Below are 25879 nucleotides of genomic sequence, written 5' to 3' on the forward strand. Positions count from 1 at the left end.
CATTTGACACAGGCGCACGCCGACTGGAGGTAAAACACAGCTTTGCCAAGTTTCAAACTGTTGAGGCTATGTTGTAAGCACTGTTCTGGACAGTGAAGATTAACTAGACATACCTCCTTAGACGGCACAAAAAACACAAAAGTAACATGAATGAAATTGTTTTGTAATATGCACATTATCATCTGATAACAACTGGGTATGAAAGGTCAAACCCTGCTTGTCACATCACTGCGTAATGTGTTGCTGTTCTCGACTGACAGTGTTGTCCGAGACAAATGTAAGCAAGCTATGGAAGAGCACTATAATAAGTTCTATAGGCGTATGGTAATGGAATGCAAATAGTGTCCCTATAATATAGTATACTCTGGCAGAACAAAACAAATAAATAGTTAAAAATGTACATACAAGAAACTCCGACGTACAAAGGGTTCATACCAAAATGTGTTAGTCAAAATACATGTAATCTTCTATTAGGGATCAATAGACACACATAGAAACATCAAATGGATACGTCGTCAAACGGATATGTCGTAAAAATAAACCATGTGGATAAGCGAGTGAGAAGAATTTACACCGTTTTCATAAATATTTCAGCAATGTCGGGGGAAGGAGGTCAAGGAATGGACTTCACCACTACCGTCTTTGACTTAGTAAAACAATGCTGTAACCACGCCCGAGTACACGTTTCACGCCATACTATTTCCCCGCCGACATCAAAACAAAAATCATGTGTACAACCAATATCTCCTTCTTGATTCAAAATACATGTTCAAATCAACAGGAAATATGAACCTACTGGAACTATCAGACGAAATGCCAATGTGATGTGACAATATGCTTATGTCACGCTTGTGTCACGTGATGCACTTGGCAAAGCGTTCGTTGACTTGATGAAATAGAGAGAAAGTACATTCCCATAATGGTTTACCAGGTAACCAGGAAGAAAACACACAGTTTGTATTTACATATATGTACATACACAGTTCCATGGCGATATTATAACAACACTGTTCGAGAATATATCAATAAAAACTCGCTTCAAAAGCTGCAAGGTTCTATTTATACATATTTAAATGAAAGGGACTATATTTTATCCTGAAGTTATACTTCTACATGCTGTTGGGATTTGACCAGTATAAAAACTACTAACATCGTTGCCTTTTCCTCGTCAGTAACGGGTAACAATATATTAATCTGTACAAGATGTGCACAAAGTAAACATTATCATGCACCGTAACGTAATCGCTCCGTTCCATACAATCACAGAAATAGGAATCCTATAAGGATTAACACAGCGACCCTGTGTACACATACGAAAACACATTTGCATATATCTTTCTGTGCAAGGGTCATCCACACTTAAATAAATGTAACAGTCTAATTACTATATGCTTTACTTCTATGCATAGTGAATAGTGCCATCACTAGGTGGTGACTGGGGCACGCCCATGTAGCTGGGGTACATTAGCTTTGTACAGTAAACAGCGATATCTGTGTAGTGATATGTCAATTTGTTATCTTCATTTATGTACAATACCTTTAATACCTGTTCTGCATAACCAAAGGTGGCTCTGGACGTCCCCCACGCCGCACCTCACGTCATTTCCCCCTATCACAAAGCCGAAATCACATTTTGCATACCCCTTATCAGTTTCAACCGCTGAATATAAACACACAGCCCTAATTCTCACTGTGGATGTCCTCATTACACATTCAACTGTTGAATACGAACACATAGCCCTCATTCACACTATGGATATCCTCATTACACATTCAACCGTTGAATATAAACACATAGCCCTCATTCACACTATGGATATCCTCATTACACATTCAGCCGTTGAATATAAACACATAGCCCTCATTCACACTTTGGATGTCACTACACATTCAGCCGTTCAATGTCTCTACCTACTAAGTCATCGTTCACACGGTGAACGTACTTCCCAAACTCTCAATACAGGCACTGAGTTCTCATTCACGATGTGAATGTCTTTACTGCATCTTTAATCGTTTAACGTCTGAAACTGCTGATTCACGTCACACAACCGACATGGACACGTTCAGCTTTCCAGAAACACAATCAATAATCAGGCTCAGGATACGTCACACCACATAGCCAAAATCCCACTAATATCGCACTGTCACACAAAACCCTAGTCTTCTCACACAGCCAACACTGGAGAAACATTGCCCAACCACACATCATTCCCACTCTCAGTTTCTGTACAACCAATCGCGCTTTGTATGCCCCATACCATACAGCCAATATTCACACCATGCACTCATACGATTAAGAGCTGATTTGAATAAGACAAATTATTCTTCAGCTGTTTGTTATGTCCATCTGAACACAATGCTGTATTCAAACACCTTGGCTAGAAACAACAAAGATGTGCGTTAAAGTAAACACCTGTCTGCTGATACGGAACAGTTGGAAGGTCTGTCTTTATCAATATTTGTGAAGACCAGCTAATATCTGCCCTGTGTTTGTGTAACCCTCATATCATGAAATGAAGGGTTTTCAAAGTGACCACCAGGAGAAACTCCACCAAAAGCCTCTGAGATTTATCACAAGCGTTCTATTCCTGTTTAGCAAACGCCTGTTTAAGTCTCGTGCTCTTATAATCAGCACTGTAGACAATAGATGGCAAGATGACAGCCAAGGAGGTAACTATTATAAGGAAGTACACGACAAAAATAATTCTGTCGAGGATCAAAGCAGACGCCTTCCATTCTTTCACCATACTTTCCCGTCGGTCTTTGTCCGCTAAACGCTGCTTGTGAGCACGAATAAACTCTCTTAGTTCTCCAAGTTTGGCGTCAATTGAAGCAATTGGACCAGTTGTATGGGTGCATTTTATATGTGTAAGTACTTCAGTTGAGGCCATAGGGTCCTGACTCCACTTGGTGTCTTCCTCGCCAGGGTTGCTGCTTGTAGCCGCAGCTTCCTCCCCTCTATCCTTCTGGAATGGTCGGACAAGGTCTTGCATATGCAGCACCTTGGCGCATACGTCAAACAGTAGCTACAACACACAACATAGTGTTAGTCAGCACTTTAATTTCAGGTAACCCAACACCTAGAGTCACTATCGCATGCTTCCTACAGTGATGGCAATGTATTAAATGGTGGCAATGTTTTATAATACAACGCATTGTACTTCCGGTGCCATATGTCACACTTTATGCTGATTTCCTTAACGACGGTCGGTGCTCTCAGGCTTTAAAACCGTGGGTAACGTCCGCATGATTTCGTTATTGCCTCACACATCAAGCTGACAATCGCGATATAAATAAAATAATGCTCCAAGTGGCGCTATACCAAACTCACTGACTATAATCATGTCTTACCAAAGTGTTGATGTACTATATTACAACGCTCTGGGTTACCGACACATACGTCTCGTCGTATTATTGATCTCCTACAATACAACACAAGAGGTCGCCGTCCTCAGAAGTCTGTCCATAGTGTTCATCTTCAATTATCATTAACATTGAAACAGGTTAAAATCCTGAAATCCGCCTAAAGCTGCCGAACAAATGAGAGGATAGCCTTCGTCAGGCGATTAGATCGTCTAATTATGCGTGACCCGACCGTGGTTCATAGTATTGCCAGCCTGTGCTTTTCTATTTTTGTTGATGACAAAATACAACGTACTCGATAAAACTGGGACGAGTTGCTGAAACCATCTATGTTCAAATGTAAACATTTCAGACGACAAGATACTTTTGGATAAAAATATTGCTATTGTTTAGAATCCACCTTATGTGTTTTACTCAATTATTTACAACAATTACGCAGTGAGACATTTACAACAGATTGGTACTGACCTACAACAATTACGCAGTGAGACATTTACAACAGATTGGTACTGACCTACAACAATTACGCAGTGAGGCATTTACAACAGACTGGTACTGACCTACAACAATTACGCAGTGAGACATTTACAACAGATTGGTACTGACCTACAACAATTACGCAGTGAGACATTTACAACAGATTGGTACTGACCTACAACAATTACGCAGTGAGACAATTACAACAGATTGGTACTGACCTACAACAATTACGCAGTGAGACAATTACAACAGATTGGCACTGACCTACAACAATTACACAGTGAGACAATGGGATCAATGACCCAGTGTTATGATTACAAAAAATGATGCGCTGTGGCAAATTGCAACTGTTACCCACGGGTCAATTTATTTTAAAATGCGCAGCATTACAATTGCTTACAGCAATGCCTTACAATGACAACGCTTTACAACAACACGCAAGATGATATCATGTCACCACAAATGTCGGACAGTTATTCCTATTTTCACATTCTTATGGTTAACAGTTTTCAGTTATTTATATTTCAATGTGTCAATAAAGATCTTAAGAGACAAAGTTATATTCTTGACAGGGCAACTCACCGCCTTCATAGGAGGAGGAATGTTTGCTCTCTGTCCATATGCAGCCCAGTTGACCACCAGCACATTGAGGAATGATGACAGGGTGATGATGATCATATTGAGACAGTAGTACGTACCTGCAACAGTAGTAACGCACATTGCTCACAAACATTACACACGTGAGAAATTAGGTCCAACGTGGATAGATGTCCAGAACATAAGGGTGCAACCACTGGTCACATGTACATAGACCGTGTGGTTTTATACATCGGAGCTCTTTTGTGATAGAAATCCATATATATGTTGACATTCCTAATACCCTCCCTCTTGATTAAACATAACACGTCGACGGCAGGAAGTAATCAAAATAGAACCGAAATAGGTTCTAATGTTCGTAAAGGTAAAAAATATTTTTGTATTTATTCAGATAAATCCCGAAAATTACTGGAAACGCCAGTTTAGCATATACCGCACTGCTATTGACACATTTTGCATAAAGACGTGATAAATTATGTCTATACTAACAATGTTCACCTCTACTCCCACACTACCACAGCTGTACTCCTCTACTGCCTCACCAGTTACTCCTCTACTACCTTCACCTCACCCTGTGAACCTCCACTGCTTCACCTTTTTCCTTTTCATTGCCTCTACCCCATCCTGTAATCCTCCACTAATTCACCCATCTTCTATGCCACTGTCACTGCCTCACCAGTTACTCCTCTACTACCTTCACCTTACCCTGTGAACCTCCACTGCTTCACCTTTTTCCTTTTCATTGCCTCTACCCCATCCTGTAATCCTCCACTAATTCACCCATCTTCTATGCCACTGTCACTGCCTCAACCCATACTCCTACACAACTACACCTTTTACTCATACACTACCTCAATCTTTCCTCCTTCAGTGCCTCTACGTCATCCTTCACTCCTCCACTATCTCGTCTTGTATTTCAAACACTACCTTGCCCTTTACTCATCCACTGCATTCTCTTGTACCTCTCCACTATCTCGTCCTTTTTTCCTACACAACCTCGTCCTGTCCTCCTACACTACCTCGTTATATTCGCTTACATTACCTCACGTTTACTCCTCCACTGCCTCGTCCTGTTCTCCTACACTACCTCCTCCTGTCCTCCTCCACTACCTCGCCCTTTACATTACCTCGTCCTCATCTCCTCCACTGCTTCGTCCTGTCCTCTTACACTACCTCGTGCTGTCCTCCTACACTATCTCGTCCTGTTCTCATTCACGACCTCACCCTGTATATACTCCTGCACTACCTCACCCTTTACTCCGACCACTGCATTATCCTGTACTTATCCACTACCTCACCCTTTACTCCTTCACTACGTCGTCCCCTGTACTTAATCCTTCACATACTCCCTCTGCCTCACCTCGGTGTACCCTTTGTTATGTCACTAAGACACGTTTCTGTTCTTCCACACACTTTTTTTAAGAAGTGCCCTTTCTCGGTGACAAAAATCAATATCAAAGCAGCTCTTCCGAAAAGATATTTAAAGATGATTATCTGAAGCTAATAACGAAGTATAAAATTACTGTGCTCTGAGCGCTGATATTTTGTGTGAAACAAGCTAAATATAGATCCGTCTGATTATTGTAATGCTAATTAGGAAGCGGCCTCTACACATCAAACTATATCGGGAGTTTGCTAATATCGGCTGAAATACCAATTTCCATCTCAGCGCGGGACATGCTGGCTTCGCTCTTAGCTGTGACGGGACACCGCTGTGAGGAGCTTTCGGAAATGTAAGCGCTCCACGCTTTTGACAAATAAGGTTTGGTCTATCATCTGATGCCGTGTATTTGTTGAAGGTGGTTTTGGATGGTGTTCATAAGTACGATTTACACTAGCAATATGCTATTTGTATAGTTATAATCAAAGTACGTTTGACGATAAATGCAACAGAACATCATATAACTTCAATCAGACCTCCGATCACCGCAGAAGCGTTAGGGATTGTTCACTATCTATACATCACCTATCAATGGCATGCTGGATGTGCCAGGAGGCAGGTTCTTCTCCAATATTTTCAGCAGAATGAAGAAGGCAATGAAGATTGTCAAACCTGAAAGTATAACACATGAGAATTAAAACCAGTTATCAATATATTTCATGGTACACTTAAGACGCCTCGGAGCTGTAGCTCACCTGGATATATAATTAACAGTTTAATGTTGGTGGCAAAATATAAATATTTAAGGGCACTGTTTCACAGCACACTTCGCTAACAATAATTAGTGCGTTTCTCTAAATTAAATCTAAGCGAAGCTACCATGTAATGTATTCCAAAACAAATTGCTCATTACAATACGAATTAAACGGTCGAAGGAATTAATGCAAGCTAACCCCATAGAGTCATGTCCCTTAGAGCGCACTTTACGAATATCCGGCAAACTTGTGTTTGGAACACTGACAACACCGCGTGCGACAGTTTTCGATGTAACTATTTATATTTCATATATGGCAAATCATCGATTTCAAACAAGTCTTAAGGGATAAGGAGCCTTTCATTGCACCATTAGGAAGAAAAGTATTATTTCTGAATCTGCCCCCAATATATACATACATGATTAATATATTCGGAAATGTGTGAAATTATGCCTTTAACACAAAAACTGGAAACGCACTTTTCATTTTGTCTGCTGTAATGGATATACTCAAATTGGGGTTCGAATCTGGTATACATTATTGATATATAGTATAAGTGGAACCAGTGAGTGTTCAGTTCATTGAAGCGGTGATCTGTCAAGCATGGAAATCATTTGAACCTATTAATGTCGGGTGTAAGCTCAACAATCTCAAAGTTGAGTTGAGTTGATTTTGTTTTCGGATGTAGCTAATTTTAGAAGTATAAATAAACGTTGGCGAAAGGGATGAGTGGATCCTACTTCCGGCACATAATATATTGTGCTTGAGTATAATTCTGCGAAAAGACATATACTTATGACAGTTTCGATTGTTCAAGCTGCAAGATCCAAATGTTCGAAGAATTCCTGGATCAGGCAACTGCAGCAGGAACAGCCTGACATCCTGAACGCCAAGCCAGGTGAGCCGAAATATCTAGAATGTACCTGACAGTAAAAAGCAACAAGCTCAACGTGGCCATTGTTGTGACATTAGTATGGATACTCCATAGTAAATTGATTACATCCGGCGTGCATCGTCTCAGACAGAACGACTTGAGTGATTGTGTTTCATCTTCCACTGAGATCCAGTTTTTTCATATAGAACAAACCTAATCACTCTCCCTTCCCCCGCCGGATCGCACGTCAACTCCTTTTTTGGATTCTGATGTTGTCATCAGGAGGAGACTACTCTATTTAGCTGATCCAATTACCCCCCTTTACCTTCACGACTTTCTCTAAATACATCGACTCTAAGACTGCCGCGTTACAAAAACCTTCAAGTCTAGAAGAACCTTGAAGGTCACTGGCATGCCTTCTGTGTCATTGTCTTATAATGGCGAAGTATTGCATTTCATTTTTTCACAAACGTGGTCAAATCTATAAAAATTAAACGGTGAGCTTGAATGACCATTTTTAACGCTCATGTGCGTCTCATGACTGTCGTCAAGCGTTTGCAATTACCCACACGTAGGCTATATTTCCAAAGTTGCCGCTTTTCTAAAGTAGCCATAGATTGGTGGGGGATATGTAGACGAGGAGTTGCCTGGTGTTCTTTTAAATGTCTACAGTTCCTGAAGATTGAGTTCCAAAAGCGCTGACAACCCCGTGAGGATTTCAAGGAATACATGACCTTAAACGTCTAATGTTCCTGAAAATCGACATAAAACGTCTCCGGTTACTGCTAATTGAACTTGAAGGCCTACAGCTTCTGTATGTTTTAGCCTAGTTTTCTACAGTTGCTGCAGATGGGGCTTTCAGCAGTTCCTAAAAGCTTCTCTCTCACACACACACACACACACACACACACACACACACACATAGAGAGAGAGAGACGGACACAGATAGATAGATAGATAGATAGAGATAGATAGACAGGCAGATAGATAGATAGATAGATAGATAGATAGATAGATAGATAGATAGATAGATAGATAGATAGATAGATAGATAGATCTGAGAAACCCTTTAAATGTATTCATCTGCTACAGAATGAGCCTCTACAGTGGCTCCTGCAAATTACTACAGTTGTTGCAGATTGTGTATATATATGTAAAACGTCGCTGGCATTGCCTCTAAATGTCTGTCGTGGCTGCAGACTGATTTGACTGGTCCACATCAGCTGCAGATCGTAAATTCTACAGTATTTTACATTTAACTGTTCGGTATATCTATTTCCATAGTTCAAGAAAAGTTTCGTACGTTCAGTTTAGTACCTACAGTTTCTACGGACTGAGCTTAATGTTTGTGTCGACTTTTCCAAACATAAGGACTGCTTATCACACATATCTTGCTGTGAACCCGATAAGTTTTCACTGCAGCTGTGCATTTACTAAGTGAAATTGTATTGCTTTTCAGCAACAATTACTAGACAGAGATTATATAAACTTCGCAATGTTTGGCTTTCCTCACCCGTTCGTATAGTCTAGGTGTGTCTGTATCAAGATACACACAAACAACATTTGCGCGAACTATTTACAGAAATCTGCAGCCAGCAGACGCAAGGACGGAATGGTGCGTCCTGGAATACTGCTAAAGAAAAGTAAAATCATACCCCCTCACGTACTTAACAGTTGCGAAACCGTTTCTTCAGACTCTGGTAAGGTTGACCCGAAGAACACGTTTGGTTACCGCTAAACCAGAAAACTGCTTCATATTTTGTGTGAGGATAATGACTGAATTATGTGGAATGGAACCCCTTCCATGTATACACACTTGATCAACACTCTGGTGACTACAAGAAAAAAACCATGGGGAGACAACTGATTTACACACCTAGCATCATCTTTGCAGGTGACTCCGGGGGAATCCAGAAGAGGATGAGGGTGATGGAGGTGAGAAGGACACACGGCAGGATCAGGATGTAGTTGTACAGGGTGGCTCGTCTCTGGAAGACCAAGGTGAAGGTCAGATCCACATAAGGCTCAGGGCAGCAGGTGTAGAACTTGACGTTGCGTTTGGCAGGGACATCGATGATAGTCCAGGCGTTGCTTGTGACGTATTCAGTAAGATCTATATAGTCTTTGTCTTCGTTGAAATGAACTTCGAGCTTGTTACCGTCATAGGTCCAGGAACCAAATTTCAAATTACACGACTGAACATCAAATGGAAAGGTTGTAACGTCGATCGGACAGGAGCTGCGGTACACCGCTTGAGGCATCCACATGACTCGGCCATCGTGATGGAACACACACAACACCGTCCGCTGTTCTTGCAGGCGATAGTCAGCGCTAGATGCAAAGACAACACAGATAGTCAAATTTACAGACCGGTAGACTATTGGATGATTGGGTGGATAGATCGGTAGGTGAATGGGTGGATAGATGGATGGATGGATGGAAGGATGGGTGGATGAAAGGATGGAAGGATGGGTGGATGAATGGATGAATGATGTATGGAATCTAAGGACGGGTGGATGGGTGGAAGTGATGGGTAGGCTGTTGAATGGATGGATATATCCACATATCTACCATTTCCCCGCCTTACTCTCTCCAACAAAACGTGACGTTATGACAGAAACTTCTTGCAACAGAACAATGTCGGCATAGCACTGTGAGAGACATCAGCAACAGATGATGAAACCTAATCTTACCCTTCCTGGCATGTCTGGGACTCTCTTGTTAGATTCTTAACATGAAGCCGGCATAGTGTCACAGTCATTTGTTGTCCTAACATGAACACGAACGTTCATATGAATATAACATGGTAAGGGACCAAGAACCACTCGAATGTACATTACCATTTAACATTTTACAAGCGAGACACATGTCAATGAATGTAAAGCTTCCAAGTTTGTTTCTTTTTCATTTTTGCTAGGTATCGTCTATGCCAGCCATATGTTAATAGTATATATGTTAAACACAATATCCTAGATGGTACACACAAAAATTATTCTTGATCTAATTGGGAGGTTAATTCCATGAACGTAATCACTCAGTGTTACTGGCGTAAGGCATGACTTACTAGTTATAAAGCTTTATATCCGGCAACCAGACTTTGTTCCAGGGTATTCGCACCTTGTCGACTCCTCCGTATTCAGTCATGTTCCACGTTGCTTGTTCATCTTTCCACCACTGGAATCAAGGACCATCACTGATACGTATGTTAATACTAGGTCATATCTCAATATGCTATATGCATATTGGGCAATACCTCATTTCTCAGTCTTAGCGAGACTGTCGCAGGCACTAGTATATAGAGTATAGTTTCCATGTTTCAGCCTTCAAGGTAAAGGACGGCCAGAGACACAACCTTATGCATTTATTATTTTTCATATCTCACCATTCAGGGTGAAAACCGGACACTGACGGTAAGATATAACGTTGTAAAGTCTCTCAGCGATGGTGGATATATGTAAATATATCTCTGATTTTATGAAGGTAATGGGGTGCATATTGTGCTACAATTCGTCATATTTCAGCCTTGACAACAAGTTACAACTAATGATAGATATATCTCATCTTTCAGCACTGGATGTAAAGTACGAGTAATGACTGAGATATGCATTGTGTACTGGCTATACAGCCAGAAATTCACATTCCAAGCATTTAACTCCGTAGTATTACAGCCAGCCAGTAAACTAGGCAATAAAGGAACGATGGTGTCACTACAGTGTTGGTAAACTAGAAACGGGTCACAGTGCAGCTCTGTTATCAATGTTCCACAGCCGTAAAGTAAAATATACACAACAATAAATACTGTACACAAAATATTCCATGGACATTATACTGCCATAAATACTACAAATCTTTGAAAAGCATCAACACAAGAGGCCTGATAACGACAAACTTTACAGACGAAAACCTTCTACATTCAGATGATGCGACGTTTCGATGCAGATTCTTGTATTGGTGTTTGAAACATGTACAACATAGAACATACGGTTCGTCATTTTCTCTGAGTGTGCAGTTTCTAAAACTGCCGCTCAAAGAAGCTGCCATTGGCCTTACACTTTTTATGAAACTACAAATACCTCCAGAAATACCATGCGTCTTACGTCACCATAACCACCACGCACCTTACGTCACCATGAATAATATAGCCTTTACTCTACCAGAAATATCTACGAGCCTTACGTCACCGTGATGGCCCCATCTACACTACGGACCTTATGCGGACCTCCAACATATATCCGCTAACTTACACCATCAAGAACAGCACAAGCCCATACCAAGTTATGTGCAACATGCCGTGGCTCGCGAGCAAGATCAGACAAACTTCTCACTGATTCTTCATTGAAACAGGACAAATTATGCATTTGAGCAAGTCTTGCTTCTTATTTGTATGCCCGTCATATCACGATGAACGAGGAGAATATATTCCTCCGATTATTAGTAAAAACATAAATGACAACCGATGACATGAGTACATTGGGCAATCTTTCAATGTCATCTAGAATCGAAAATGATAAAAATCGTCTCTCGTGTTCACTGAATTGCATGATATGCGCCTGCCGCCTCTAAATGTTGATTTTAATATTGATTGCCTGGTTTATGAGACTATTTGCACTCTGTTCCCTTTCTTGCAACAGAGATCTGAATATGAATATCTTAAGGCCTATAAATGTTGCTCGCAGACGAGGCTGTTAAACTCCAACGGGTTTGATGTCTCTCAAAGTGTATTCCTATTGGAAAGAGTCAAGAAATGCGACTTGTTTTTCACCCACGTAAAGCGCATTATCCCCAGTCTGGATGCAGGTATTACCATCATGTAGATTTTTTGTTTTGGTTGAGTTTGCATGGAACTGCAACCAGTCTATCTAAAAAGATATAACCCTCGCATACATGTTACATCAGAGTTATGCTTTGGTGATTTATGCATGCTAAATGTTTCCACCAGTCTATCAAAAAAACTCTATCACTAAAATGTATGGGTTATAGTGGTGTTATGTTTTGGTAGTTTATGATTTGAACGACTATCAGCAGACACGACAGCGAAGGATCCACTACTGTAAGCATACTGGTCACATCTGTTATCTACATGAATTCAGTCAGTCAGTACATTGGCTCCATGCTTCATATGTTCCCTCAAGAAGGTAAGTATACCAGCCTGCTTCTTACCTAACATGTGTTTATGTACACACATGCCTGGCACCCTATTAATTTGTTCCGCCAGATGATGTTTTTCATTTTTCTGCTGCAAGAGTGAGTGAGTGAGTTTAGATATACGCCGCACTCAGCAATATTCCAGCTATATGGCGACTTCTGGTACAAGAAATGAAATGACAAGAAATTTATCAGCTTGTAAGTACCAAATACCTGCCTCTACACTGGAAGGGATATAATTTGCAGCTACAAATTGTCTCATTAGACGATTACCTTTGACGACAAGCGACGACATATCAAAATGTTTATGCAAAGTACTCCTAACTTAAAATGAAGGGTAGGAATTAATTCAATAGGCCAGTGCCAGAGAAGGTTCTTGCACAAATGCTCAACCAGATTCTTTTGGGGCAAAAAGAACAGTGAAGTTTGTTATTATATCATCCATCACGTATCACCCCTTGTCGCACATTACTTTCACGCTATAACTCACATGACTATACTATAACTTGTATCTCAGTCTGTAATTACCATACTAATTTAGTTCGATTCCATTATGTACCACAGCATACACTCATCTCTTGATATCACCGCATTCTTGTGCTTAGTTTCACAGAGGAATCACCGTCTCGTACAACTCCTGCATGCTGTCACATGTCAATACAATGTCATTTAGTTACAGTGATAGTAATAGTCTGCTTATATATCCAGGCGCATTGCCTGCTCACGTCGCTACGTACATTACTATCATCGGTCATAGGACGCTATCATACTTTCCCATACTTTTTCAACTCCCTGGGTATCACACAGCCACAGTGCCGTTGGACACAATGAACCAAACACAGATTGTCAGAACATCGTCACGGGTACCCAGTCTACAACTGTGTGGATTTCAACATCACGTCCAAGGATGGATACCCTCATGCCCCCACCTTGGGAGCCGACCCTAGGTATCTCTACATGGGATCGAACCTTGGCCTGCAGAGTGATAGGCAGGTGCCTTACCACTGCACTATTGCGCTCCACAATTATTCGCCACCATTAGCATGTCATCAGCTAATGGTGCCTACTGTATTAACTTCACGACCCATATGCCACTACCTAGAATATTACTACCTTAGGTTGAACATATTCTAACATCTTTAGGTTTGGTGTCTACATTTACAAAATCAAAGCATCAGCACATTCAACGCTTCAGTAAAGCTTCCACAACATTTCATGGTAAAACATTTCGAAATCATTTCCAAATTAGACGTGTCAGTGAAAACAATATGCCCGATGCAATACCCGGTTTAATTTATATAACACGTCTCTAAGTCTTTTCAAGAGCCGTTGTACTTGCATTGAAGTTTGCACGTTTTTGTTATTGCCAGCACCAGGGGTGCAGCTGAACACATAGGGTGCTCACCTTTCTCTCGAACACGTGGTATCATCGTAATTTGATATATTCATGATGCAGCTAACAATGGAGTATGTATTTAGCACAGATTTCTTTAGGAAATGGTTTGTCGTTACTGTTTGTATCATTTCACTTTGTCACTGACGGGTTCGCCTGTGTGTACATATTCCTTACAACGTATACTGAACCCAACGCATCTGATTCTATGTTTGCTTTCAGTCACATCTTCACGCTAGCGTATCACCATACACCAACAGTTCTTCGATGCCACAACCTATGTATTCAATGTACTTTTCGGATTTCGGAATATTCAACAAAAATGACAGTGAGTCTCCTTTCGCTGAATGCTAACTGTATCCTGTGATACATCACAACTTTTTAATGATAACCCAACAACTTGGTGATTCATCTCGTTCTGATGACATGTTTGTTTGATAGATGTCCACGGAACAAAAACTCGTCACCTCTTATGAAGAAATACTGCTGTGCAGCGTTGGCCAACTGCTACTTCTGTGTACAGATTGAGTCTGTGCAGCGCAATCTTTCTACTGAGTTACAACCTGAATATTTAGTTGTCTTTATTAAGACATTATAACAACTATGCGGTATTGGTCCTCATATACCTGACATCTATATACACTATGGCCGCTGATATATTCTTTGTATTTATTATAATGAACACCGTTTCTGAATTATTTGTGAGATTTAGACCATGACCCAATATATATATAATGGTTTATATTAGATAGATATATAAAAAACGCCTTTTTCTCCAACACTGCATGTGTATTTTGACGTCGCAATAGGGATGCCATTCTAGAGCGACAAGGTCAAAGCTTACAATGGTTTAACCTTGGTTTGAAGTTATCTGTAAAACAGTGGTCTTTAAAATTCTTTTCACTTTGTCCGCAAAAGGACACATTGTAAATGTTCTTTCTTTCGCTCAGGCATTCCGATGGTCACTCACTGGGATACTTCGGGTTTGACCACACTTTGTTTGTTGTTTATAGACACTAACCCGGGCTTTTAAATTTTCTGATTGATCAATATACTGTTCATTACTGTCAAAAAAGAGATTTTGAATATCCCGTCTTCGACAAGAGTTTTTTTTTATATATTTTATTCTTTCGTCTTCAACCAGAGATTTTGGATATATGTTTTTCTACAACATATAAATAGATGATATATACATATATATATTGGATCAGGGTCTCAACCTTAAAAGTACTTTAGAAACTTGATATTTCGGGCCAGTGCCTCGACCCTTCCGGTATTTTGATCTTTCACATCTGTTGAATGTGCTAAAACATGTGTAGCCCGTAAAGGTTGGTACACAGAAGGCGTCTGCGTTGCTTCAAGGTCATCATGTGTTTCATCTCGTCAAATGTGGTCACGTCAAAACCTTCCAGTTTGTTTTCAGATCCTCAAATCATTACATGAATGTGCACTTTGTGTTAAGTTCCTTAGTAATTATTTATGTATTCTCAGTGGTTCCAGCCTACAAATATGTATCCCAATAAACTTTGTCAGAGAGTGACAGTGGGCCGACCTCATATCGATCCTAGATATTGAACCGTCGTGTCACTTAACGTGTACTGGCACACACAGGCACAGGCACACACAGACACAGGCACACACAGGCACAGGCACAGGCACATACAGGCACAGGCACACACACACACAGAGGCACACACAGGCACAGGCACACACAGGCACAGGCACACACACACAGAGGCACACACAGGCGCGTGCGCACGCGCACACACACATACATACATACATACATACATACATACATACATACATACATACATACATACATACATACATACATACATATCAGTCTTCTTTTTTGCTACTTACATACACGTCCCAAACGTTCAGCGTCAGTATCTGATCCTGTTCGTTCAAGTCCATGATCTGTGTCAGTTGAATACCGAAGGTAACCTTCAGAGTATCGTTGAAATGCCGAACTGGACGACTGTATTTTCCACGCACACGATACTTGTGCAGGATCTGCTTCACTAACTGGTCTTCGTAGGAGAGCATGTCACCTGCACGATTACCAATGCAAGTAGCTGCGGATGAAGAAACAAAAACACAATTATTACATTTATTTGTCAGCAATAAAATTTCATAGCTATCCTTTTTCGCTTGTAGAACGTTGCGACATGACTTTAGTTGGTCACTAAGTTTTCCCACATATCAAAAACAAAGAACACTTACACTACTTTGAACGAAAAACACACCGGGCTGTAAAACATTGAACTGTCACTTGGAGACTTGAAGGACATTCCATCATTGTGAAAGAAAATTCACTGAGGACAGTGTAGACACAACCGGTTAAGAGGGGAAAAGATCTATGGCGTGAAATGTATAGTGTTAATACTACAGAGGAAAGTAGAAGAATTGTGTAAGAGATAAAACTACTCCTGTGAAGAGTAGCATGTCTCTCAATGAGTCAAGGCGAAGGGACCTAGGCTGTGAGTGAGTGAGTGAGTGAGTTTAGTTCTACGCAGAACTCAGCATCCTTCCAGCTATTTGGCGGCGACCTGTAATTAATTGAGTCTGGACCAGACAATCCAGTGATCAACCGCATGAGCATCGATCTGGGGACCGATGACATGTGTCAATCAAGTCAGCGAGCCTGACCACCCGACCCCGTTAGTCGACTCTCACGACGAGCATAGTCGCCGTTTATGCAAGCATGGGTTGCTGTAGGCCTGTTCTACCCCGGACCTTCACTGGTCTAAATGCCAGCGACATTCCACAACTAAATGTTAAGGAATACGTGAGACTCTACTGCCAGTGTAAGATCATGACTGAACGCATGAGTAATATATAAGTCCGTGATAGCATCCCTTAGACAATATTCTACCTGCCAGACATCCTGAGACAAACATATTCAGGTGGAGGTAACCGGATGACTGAAAACATGAACGTCCCATACTATTGGAACGTGAGTGCTGAAAACACCCACAATGACAAGATAATGACACCTGATTGCATTTCCCAGCACCTACAGCTAGAATTAGGGATTCACACATTGAACCCATGTCCAGCTGCAGGGGAAATATGCTCAGAGAGTTGTTGCATGAACACCGTGTTAGCAGTGGATCATACCTTTAGAATATGTTGTCGAACTTCAACTCTCTAATAACTCTTTCAAATAATGAGAAAACGGTACGTGTTAGTTCTTGTACAAACTTAAAGAACATATGTCAGTGATTACATTGGCAGATATTCGAGGTAGTAGTCTCTGGTCTTGACACGTGTAGGAGTATCCTAGTAGTTTGTATTTAGTAGTGTGATAAGGAGAACATCATGTATGTGTCACAACGCGTATGATGTGTTGAAGAACAGATAGCATATGTAATGCAGTTAGGATATAATATGAAGGAAAGTTTGATTATGTTTTAATCTAAATTGAAGTGCGTGACTAAGCATGGTTCTACATCGAATTTAGCAATATTCCTGCAATATCACGATCCACCAATGGGCTTCACACATTGTACCAATGTGGGGAATCAAACCCGAGTCGTCGGCGTGACGAGCATACGCTCTATCCACATGGCTACCCGACCGCCCCTAAATATGAACTGCGTTAAGAAGAGCTGTATTTTTATAGATAATTATCTATATATTGTACGTAAATGTATATAATATGAGATAAGATTACTTTTAGAATTTAAAAAGAACAATGTTGTATATTCTGAGAAGAAAACGAAACTATTCCTCTCGATGGATTATATTTAATATGAAATCTGACATTAGCGTGAGGAGATATTCATACATGAACTGTCAGCACTCAGTTTATGTTCTCTGCAAATATATCTGAATGTAAAATTTTTTAAATTGAAAATAATAGCTTAATATACAACCAGGAGATATAGGCACAAATGCACAACATTTCAACCATGGTAGCTTTAGTCCTCGCACGGCTAAAATTCATGTTTTTTCCAAAGACTTCATTGAACCAATTTATTTTTACACAGTGTTTAGCCAGCCGCGTGTTTTTTGCAAAGAGTCTCAGGAATGAGTAATGGTTAGGTCGATATAATCAAATTTGGCAACAGATCTTTCATAAAAAATGTCAGTATTCCTTCTTTGGCTCTCAAGGTTATATACCAAGTGACGGCATAACTATGCCGGAGATTGTCAGTATTCAGTGTACTCAAATTTGTAGTCGTTTTTTGTAAACTATAGGAGAGTTGCTTTGGCAATTTGAGGAAGAATCTTCCCGGTGTACAATTCAAATGGAAAGAAAGGGGATCATGACTTGCAATACAGAAACTGGTGACCTCACCTCTCAGCTACCTCAATCACACTTATTCCGAAAAGGAAAGTCTGCTTGTTGATGCACAGATCGTTTATAATTTCTCCAAGTAAGCATCTACAGACGAGAGTTGATAAATATATTTTGTGCTGCTTTTCAGTAAAATATATCATGAGGGTATATACTGTCTGTCATGACGTGATTAAGAAACTATTTTAGGAATATGCTAAGTGTCATGTAGAATCATGAGTGAATGAGTGAGTAGCCTGCTTTCACGTAAATCACCGCATGTCGACTAGACGTAGATGAAAGCCTAAAGGGAAACACAAAGTGATAGACATTCACCTCATTCATGAAACATTTGAGTTAGATGTAGTCAAGGCAAAACAAGAAATTGCTAATCAAGATTCTGGAATCCGAGCCCATGATCATTTCTTTCCTGCAACATCTAAGGGGAGCAACTTTGCAGAGCTATACGCCGTATATGTCGCGCATCAGTCTGTAAAACTACCAAACGTGTGATACTAAATGAAGAATGGTTAAAATAACTTACTGATCAATGACAGCACTATAACCGCCAAGCAGTAGATAGCACTGTGCACGTCCATGTTGCTTCCTCTGGCTTGTTTCTGAAAAACAAACATTAATTAATGAGGGGAATCTTTCAAATCTCTGACAAACAATTAAATCTGTTTCTTTAGAAACAGCTTCATTCCATATTCATATTTTCCTTTCGGCTAAATTATCAATACACTGTAGTGTTTGTTGAGTAGCGTCGGAAGAGGTGGTGTTGCATACCTTTGAAATATCTCTCGTGGCCTGAACACGACTGTATCGCAGAAGCCCCATCAGAACATCCAATGCACCTGTAGTCCTAGTCCCAATGCAACACATTACCTCGAACATCATACCTACCCTCAATCAAACACACAACCAGGCATCGCCTTCGAACACTAACTATACTCCCAAATATAGTCATGCAAAAACCTCAAACGCCCAACATGTAACACATACCCGGTTTACTAGTCTTCAGCCACAACCACCATCATGCCTTAGAAATTTGAACTTGCAATAGTCCATCAGCCTGACCTCACACTTAACATATTTTCTTTAAGTGGTATTTCAAACTTGTTATGTTCAAGAAGAACAATGTGTATGGTTAGACAATTTCCTTATTGCAATAGATTCCAGTGTAGATGTTTACAACGTTGTCAAGCAAGTGATACCAAAGTAATGTTAAAGTTGTGTTTTTTCAGCTATTTCACATGTAATCCTATTTCAGATAGCAGTGAAACAGTCGGTGTCATTAATGAGACCATTAAATGCCTTTGGTTGAAAAAAGAACATTCAACAAGGCATAGACAGATTCATCGAGACAAGAGGAGATTACATATTGGGCCAGTGTAAACTATACAGCTCAGGGGAATTTGCACAGGCCGCCACATCATAAGTAGTAGAAGCGTAAGCAGGCACACCCCGGCGATTCAATATAAGACACAAGGTTTATATTTATGTACATTAGAAGCTACATGTGCATACGTGATGTTAAACACATTCTCCATAGAACACTGGAGGTTAAATACGGGATGTACTTTTACACGAAATGGCAGGACAGCTCAGAAGCATGAACATATAAATACGTAAGATACTGCAGAAAAGGCAAAAAGGCGGTTGAGGCATTACACGTGGCACAGCATTAGAGAAAGGGAATGGACACACACACAGAGACAGGCGCACACACACACACAGACATACACATAATTATACAATACTTTTCACTTTTTCACGTGGTACTAGACAAAGAGAGAGACAGACGAGAGAAAGAAATGGAGAGAGAGGGGGTGGAGAAAGAGAAGGTCATAACACATGGCACTTGCATGACCGTAGACGCAATTATACGTATGAGAGACATGGATGATAAACACGTTTATACATAGAACGCCACATGAGAGACAGTGGCAATAACATATACATAAACTGGCCACTACAGAGTACACCTGGAGGATTATCACGTTTATGCATAGAACACTACATGAGAGACAGGCACAATAACATATACATACATAAGACACTACAGAGTAGACCTGGAGGATAATTACCTTTATATATAGAACACTACATGAGAGACAGGTACAATAACATATACATACATAGAACACTACATGAGAGACACGGACAATAACATATACATACAAAGAACACTACATGAGAGACAGTGGCAATAACATATACATAAACTGGCCACTACAGAGCAGACCTGGAGGATAATCACGTTTATGCATAGAAGACTACATGAGAGACAGGCACAATAACATATACATACATAAGACACTACAGAGTAGACCTGGAGGATAATTACCTTTATATATAGAACACTACATGAGAGACAGGTACAATAACATATACATACATAGACCACTACATGAGAGACACGGACAATAACATATACATACATAGGACACTACAGAGTAGACCTGGAGGATAATCACGTTTATACATAGAACACTACATGAGAGACAGGGACAATAACATATACATACATAGGACACTACATGAGAGACAGGCACAATAACATATACATACATAGGACACTACAGAGCAACCTGGAAGATAAATACGTTTATACATGGAACACTACACGAGAGACAGGGACAATACCATATATCCATAGAGCACCACATTAGACACAGTGACCATTCGAAATACATACGCAGAACACTACAGAGAGACTAGAAGAATCAACACCAACATATGAACATGCTGTGCCAGAGATAGTGATATTTAAGCATGTGACTAGACGAATCATTTGTAACATAGAAAACCTGCAACTTGCTTTACGAGTTAAAAATAGTTAACAGATTACCATTTACCCCGAGAAAGCACGGCATAGTGCCGGTATCATCACTGTTATCACCTGTTAGTGATTCATGACGCATAGGGTACTCAGAATCGTGCCGTGGGCTCAGTTATAGTACAAACTATATTATCCCTTTTCAAGTATGTTGATTCAATAAAACATAATTTGGTTTTGTAAAGTACAGTAAATCAGCTGTCAGTGTCTTTTGCACTGAAGTGTGCCATTTAAATATATGTTGTAGTGGGTATAACTAAGTAAAAACGGATATGCCATGAAATAGAAGTCCACATTACTGGTATACGAAAGGTAAACCCACTAAAGTACATTTTAAATTCAAATGGTACACTTCAGTATACATACATACATGCACACACACCAAGTACATACACACACACACACAGACACACACACACATGCATAGATGCTTGTATGTGAGTGTTTGTTGTACACACCTCAGTGTGCCCTGAAAAGTAGCTGTAATACTATTTATCCCGCACTTACATATTCATTGAGACAGAAGTAATTTGCTCTGGAAAGGAACTGCACACAGCGTGCATTTATTTGGGCATTAGTAGCAATCAATGCTCCTTCAGAACAGGTTGCACAATATCTCTATATAGATATTAGCACGGATCAATTTGCCCTGGAAACGAAGTGCACATTACGTCCATTTATATATGAATTAGCGTAGATCAGAGTACACTTGGTTTGAACTACTGAATAACTTGGCATGTAACAGATTTTATTTATTTCAGTTACGGCTTATTTCTCTTAGCAGGAAGGGAGGTTATTGGAATATCTCTGCCCCCGCACCACTGTAAGCGGTTTCTGTTTTGCACTCAAAATGAAGAATGACACAGAAACGAAAAATGTCACATATGGACGGTAATTGCATTATATGCAAATGAAAAATGCTTCACGTTGTGGTTGTTCCAGACTGATGTGTTAAACACGTCACATTCAAGTTATTAACGAGCTTAATATTTTAACTAACTAAACATGTTCTCCTTCTGTTATTGAATGTGTATAAAGCATGGATTAATGCAGATTAATGCGATAGAACTGCTTGAAGTACTACAGGCAAGCAGATGGATTAGCTCATAATGTATTGCTGGCCAACATATGGATAAACCTTACACAAAGCATTACAGGTCATGATCACCATACGGGTTAACTCACACACAGCATAGCAGGTTAGCAGACGGATTAACGAACACACAATATCACATGATCAGCAGGTAGATCAACAACTCACAAAAAGCATTGCAGATCAGCTGATAAATTAACACATAGGCCGTTGTATGTTATTGGACGGATTAACTAACACAATGTATAATAGATTAAGAGATAGATAAACTAAGAAAATGCACCATAGATGGACTAATGGATTTGATGGATTAACTGGCACATTATATTGTAGCTTTGTACTATGTGTTCACATGGATATTAGCTTGCAGGATAAGTCTGTTGCTCAGACGTATATTACAACATATATTACAGGCCAGAGGGTAGATTAACTAACACAAGGTATTGTTGGTTAGAACATGCATTTACTACCCCACTATGTTAAAGGTTAACACATGGAAGATCATTCATGCAAGTCATTACAGATTAGAAGACTTACTAAAGGATGCAGTGTAAGCATATATCACAGATAACAGTACTAAGTTTAATCAAATAACACAAAGGACATGTGCAGTGAATGTTTACTACTATCAGCATTAACAGTTATATTGATGACGATAATTATTACGAATAACTGTATATAAGTATGCAATGTCAGCAGATTAACGTATACAGAGTTCACTTAAGGTCAGGAGCTGGATTAACTGATACAATATTCATGGTAAGAGGAATGATTAACTGACAATGTATAAACAGGGTAGCGAAATGACTAGTTGATATACGATAATTTAGGTTCAGCAGTTAGATTAATTTATACAATATTTATCAATGATTAGCAGTTGGATTTACAGACAATGCTTACTAGCATATGAATTAAATGAGACATTTTTGTAGACAATAGAATATGGATTAACTGGAATGACTATGGTAGGTCAGGAGATGACTAAACAAGGTGTAGATTAAATGTCATTGCCTTCTACGACCTAGGGAATCTTGCGCCAGCTAATCGAGAATGATTGTTGTCTGGTGATGACGGCTATCAACTGCAGCACGTTCCAGAACGTTGTGACAAAAATAAACAAATACAAAAGTAAGTTACAAATAACTTACGTCTCTCCAGCTAGTTGTCAGAAGTCGAGTGAAGTATTACCAAGATTGGGCGTACCGTGGGATAGTTAGCTGAGGAATTTATAGCGTTCTCGTAGCTAAAATATCATTACGTTAACTGTGTAAAGTGTAAAAAACGAAAATTCTAAACGACGGTAATATGTTATTTACAGCGAAGGAATGTGCTGGAGTGAAGGCACCCCCTCCATATCATCACCCTCCCCCATATCTCAATCACTCCTCACCCGTCTCCTACTCTCCCCCGGGGTCCTGATATACCGCCCCTACCTCCACGACTTTCTCTATAAAACACAGGATACAGCCCGGTTTAAGGATTTTCGAACACTCGGAATATATTATACCTCAAACTTGAGACTATTGACGCGCTCGCTGAGGCCTTTCACGTCAACTAGGTTTGATCGATGAGTTTGTGCCGAAACATAGGCGGCAAAATAATACCGTCCTCTTCCAGGCGACTATTTAAACCGGTGGAAATACTCAAGTAAATGACCAAGACGATGTGACGTATTCCTCCTGATATACTCGTCGTCACTTTCCATCAAAATACCCTTTGGGTACTCGAAGCAAGCAGAAATCTTTGCGAATACTTTCACCTGTGCGAATACATCAATATAGCTAATGACTTAGCAGCGAGAGTTAAGTTTGGTTTGGCCAATATGGAAATCGATCCGTCGCTTTTTCTGCTGTGCACAAGCGGTCTCGCGAGCCAACTTTAAGTTAGCATTAAATAATTGCCACAAAATGAAATTAGTGTGTGGCTGAGGATGCGAAACACATGCATGACTCGTGATTGTGTACGGTACCTGAAAGCAGGGTCAGCTACTCGAGAAAACCACCTACATACGAACCTAGATATCGATGCGAAGCAGCGGTCAACTTGAAGAACGTGGGCTTCTTCTGTCTCCACGTGGCGTCAAGGTGTATCCGACTCTCCTGCTACTGGCTCTCCCGCGTTTTACCGCCTGGAAACATGTCTCTGAGTGGTGCATATACGTGCCTCCCTTGCTTCGTATTCCGGCGTCCTCTACCTGTTCATTTCTCGCCCGTTCAACATTGGAGTCAGCTGGATAGCGCTTCGCTTCTCTCTTGCCCAGTGGTGCCGCACCAGCCAACAGTTTCACAAGCGAGCTTATCACAAAACTTTTTCCCTATGCACCTGTGCGCGTCATCAACTGCCAGGCACATGGAGCTATGTGGGAGGGAGAGCGAACAACCCAGTACACCCAGCCCCGACGTTGGCCACTGCGCAGGCCGCATTCATTGCCCCCACTCTATCACATATTTATACCCAATCAGCCCGTGCAGCTATCTGTTTATTCAATACAGCATGCAAGTGTTACCACAACCTGCTTTTTCCTACATCGCCACCTAAGATATCCCCGTCCACATCGATTTACAGGCTGTAATCTTATATCCAGCTCAAATTACTTCTATGGTATGTGTGGGTATCAGTGGAACTTTAATCATTCAGCTATATTTGGGAGAATACCGCCGCATAATGATTCGATAAAAACCGTTCCTTTGTATCATTCTTTATGAAATAATCATTTATGACCAGCTACACGAATATGCCGGTGGAAGATTTTGATTTAACGACTGGTGTGATTTATGAAACTAATGCATTTGGCATGGCTGGTAATAATCTCAACTTAATCGTCCTATTTTCTTTAATTAATTGCTGCGGAAACATTGCATTCCGGAAAATGATCAAGCGGTGTTCGTAATCGTCTGCTTGGTGCACGACGTGTAAAGATAGCTGATGGGTAGCAGGTGTGACGTATCTCCAACGGTTCGTTTCAGCGCACTCCAACTCAACATGAACACTGAATCTTCCAGAAGATCATTACAACTCGCTTGAACAATATTGTGGACATGGAGACTAATTGGGCTGTTGAGACAACACACAAGCTGCATCTACTAACCATATTTCCAGTCAGGTATAGTGTGTGTGACGTCGACCGTGGGATTTGATCGACTATTTCGTCTCTGGTTCTGATCTGGTTTATCTCTGGCTTGGCTCTTGGTCAGCTCATCAGGTGCGTTGACCGACTATCACATCCAACGTTGGACTTTGGCATACTCATTTGTAAATTGTCTATGGATCAGGTGGTCGTTCTTTGCGTGGCTGAACAATGCGTCTTCGGAGAACCAACCAGCGTCTGAGCTCAGGATGTACTGATCTATCATGAAGACGTGTCATAGGTCACAACACGCTGACTAGCTTGGTAGTTACGTTACTGTCAATATTTCATATCAACTGCTCCTGACTACCTTATAAGAGTAACACGACTTTTCGGTTTTCGTGTATTCATTGTAAAATGATAACTCGATTATAACGCCACGGGTTTCGACAGCCATCAACTGGGTTTTCTTAAACAGGTTCCTGTTGTCGTCTCTGGAGTTTGTTCAGACAATTTTATTCATTCACACATGTTACAGGTTCAAAGAGACTGTATAGCATTCAACTGAACATGCAGCTATGCTGTACTTGTGTTGACCTTC

The 25879-nt window shown here is 40.4% G+C and overlaps 1 protein-coding gene across 1 annotated transcript; it reads right to left on the reverse strand.

Annotated features, from left to right (window-relative positions):
• Positions 1 to 147: 147 nt before the first annotated feature.
• Positions 148 to 24402, reverse strand: LOC137284781 (neuronal acetylcholine receptor subunit alpha-10-like). Its single transcript, XM_067816760.1, has 8 exons — positions 24226 to 24402; positions 18821 to 18896; positions 15855 to 16069; positions 10515 to 10624; positions 9327 to 9781; positions 6407 to 6493; positions 4426 to 4541; positions 148 to 3026 (listed from the first exon to the last, which is right to left on the reverse strand). Exons 2-8 carry the CDS (start codon positions 18873 to 18875, stop codon positions 2583 to 2585), a joined length of 1482 nt encoding a protein of 493 aa, XP_067672861.1. The 5' UTR covers positions 18876 to 18896; positions 24226 to 24402; the 3' UTR covers positions 148 to 2582.
• Positions 24403 to 25879: the final 1477 nt, after the last annotated feature.

Source organism: Haliotis asinina, chromosome 5, assembly GCF_037392515.1.
Source record: "Haliotis asinina isolate JCU_RB_2024 chromosome 5, JCU_Hal_asi_v2, whole genome shotgun sequence".
Taxonomy (NCBI): Eukaryota; Metazoa; Mollusca; class Gastropoda; order Lepetellida; family Haliotidae; genus Haliotis; species Haliotis asinina.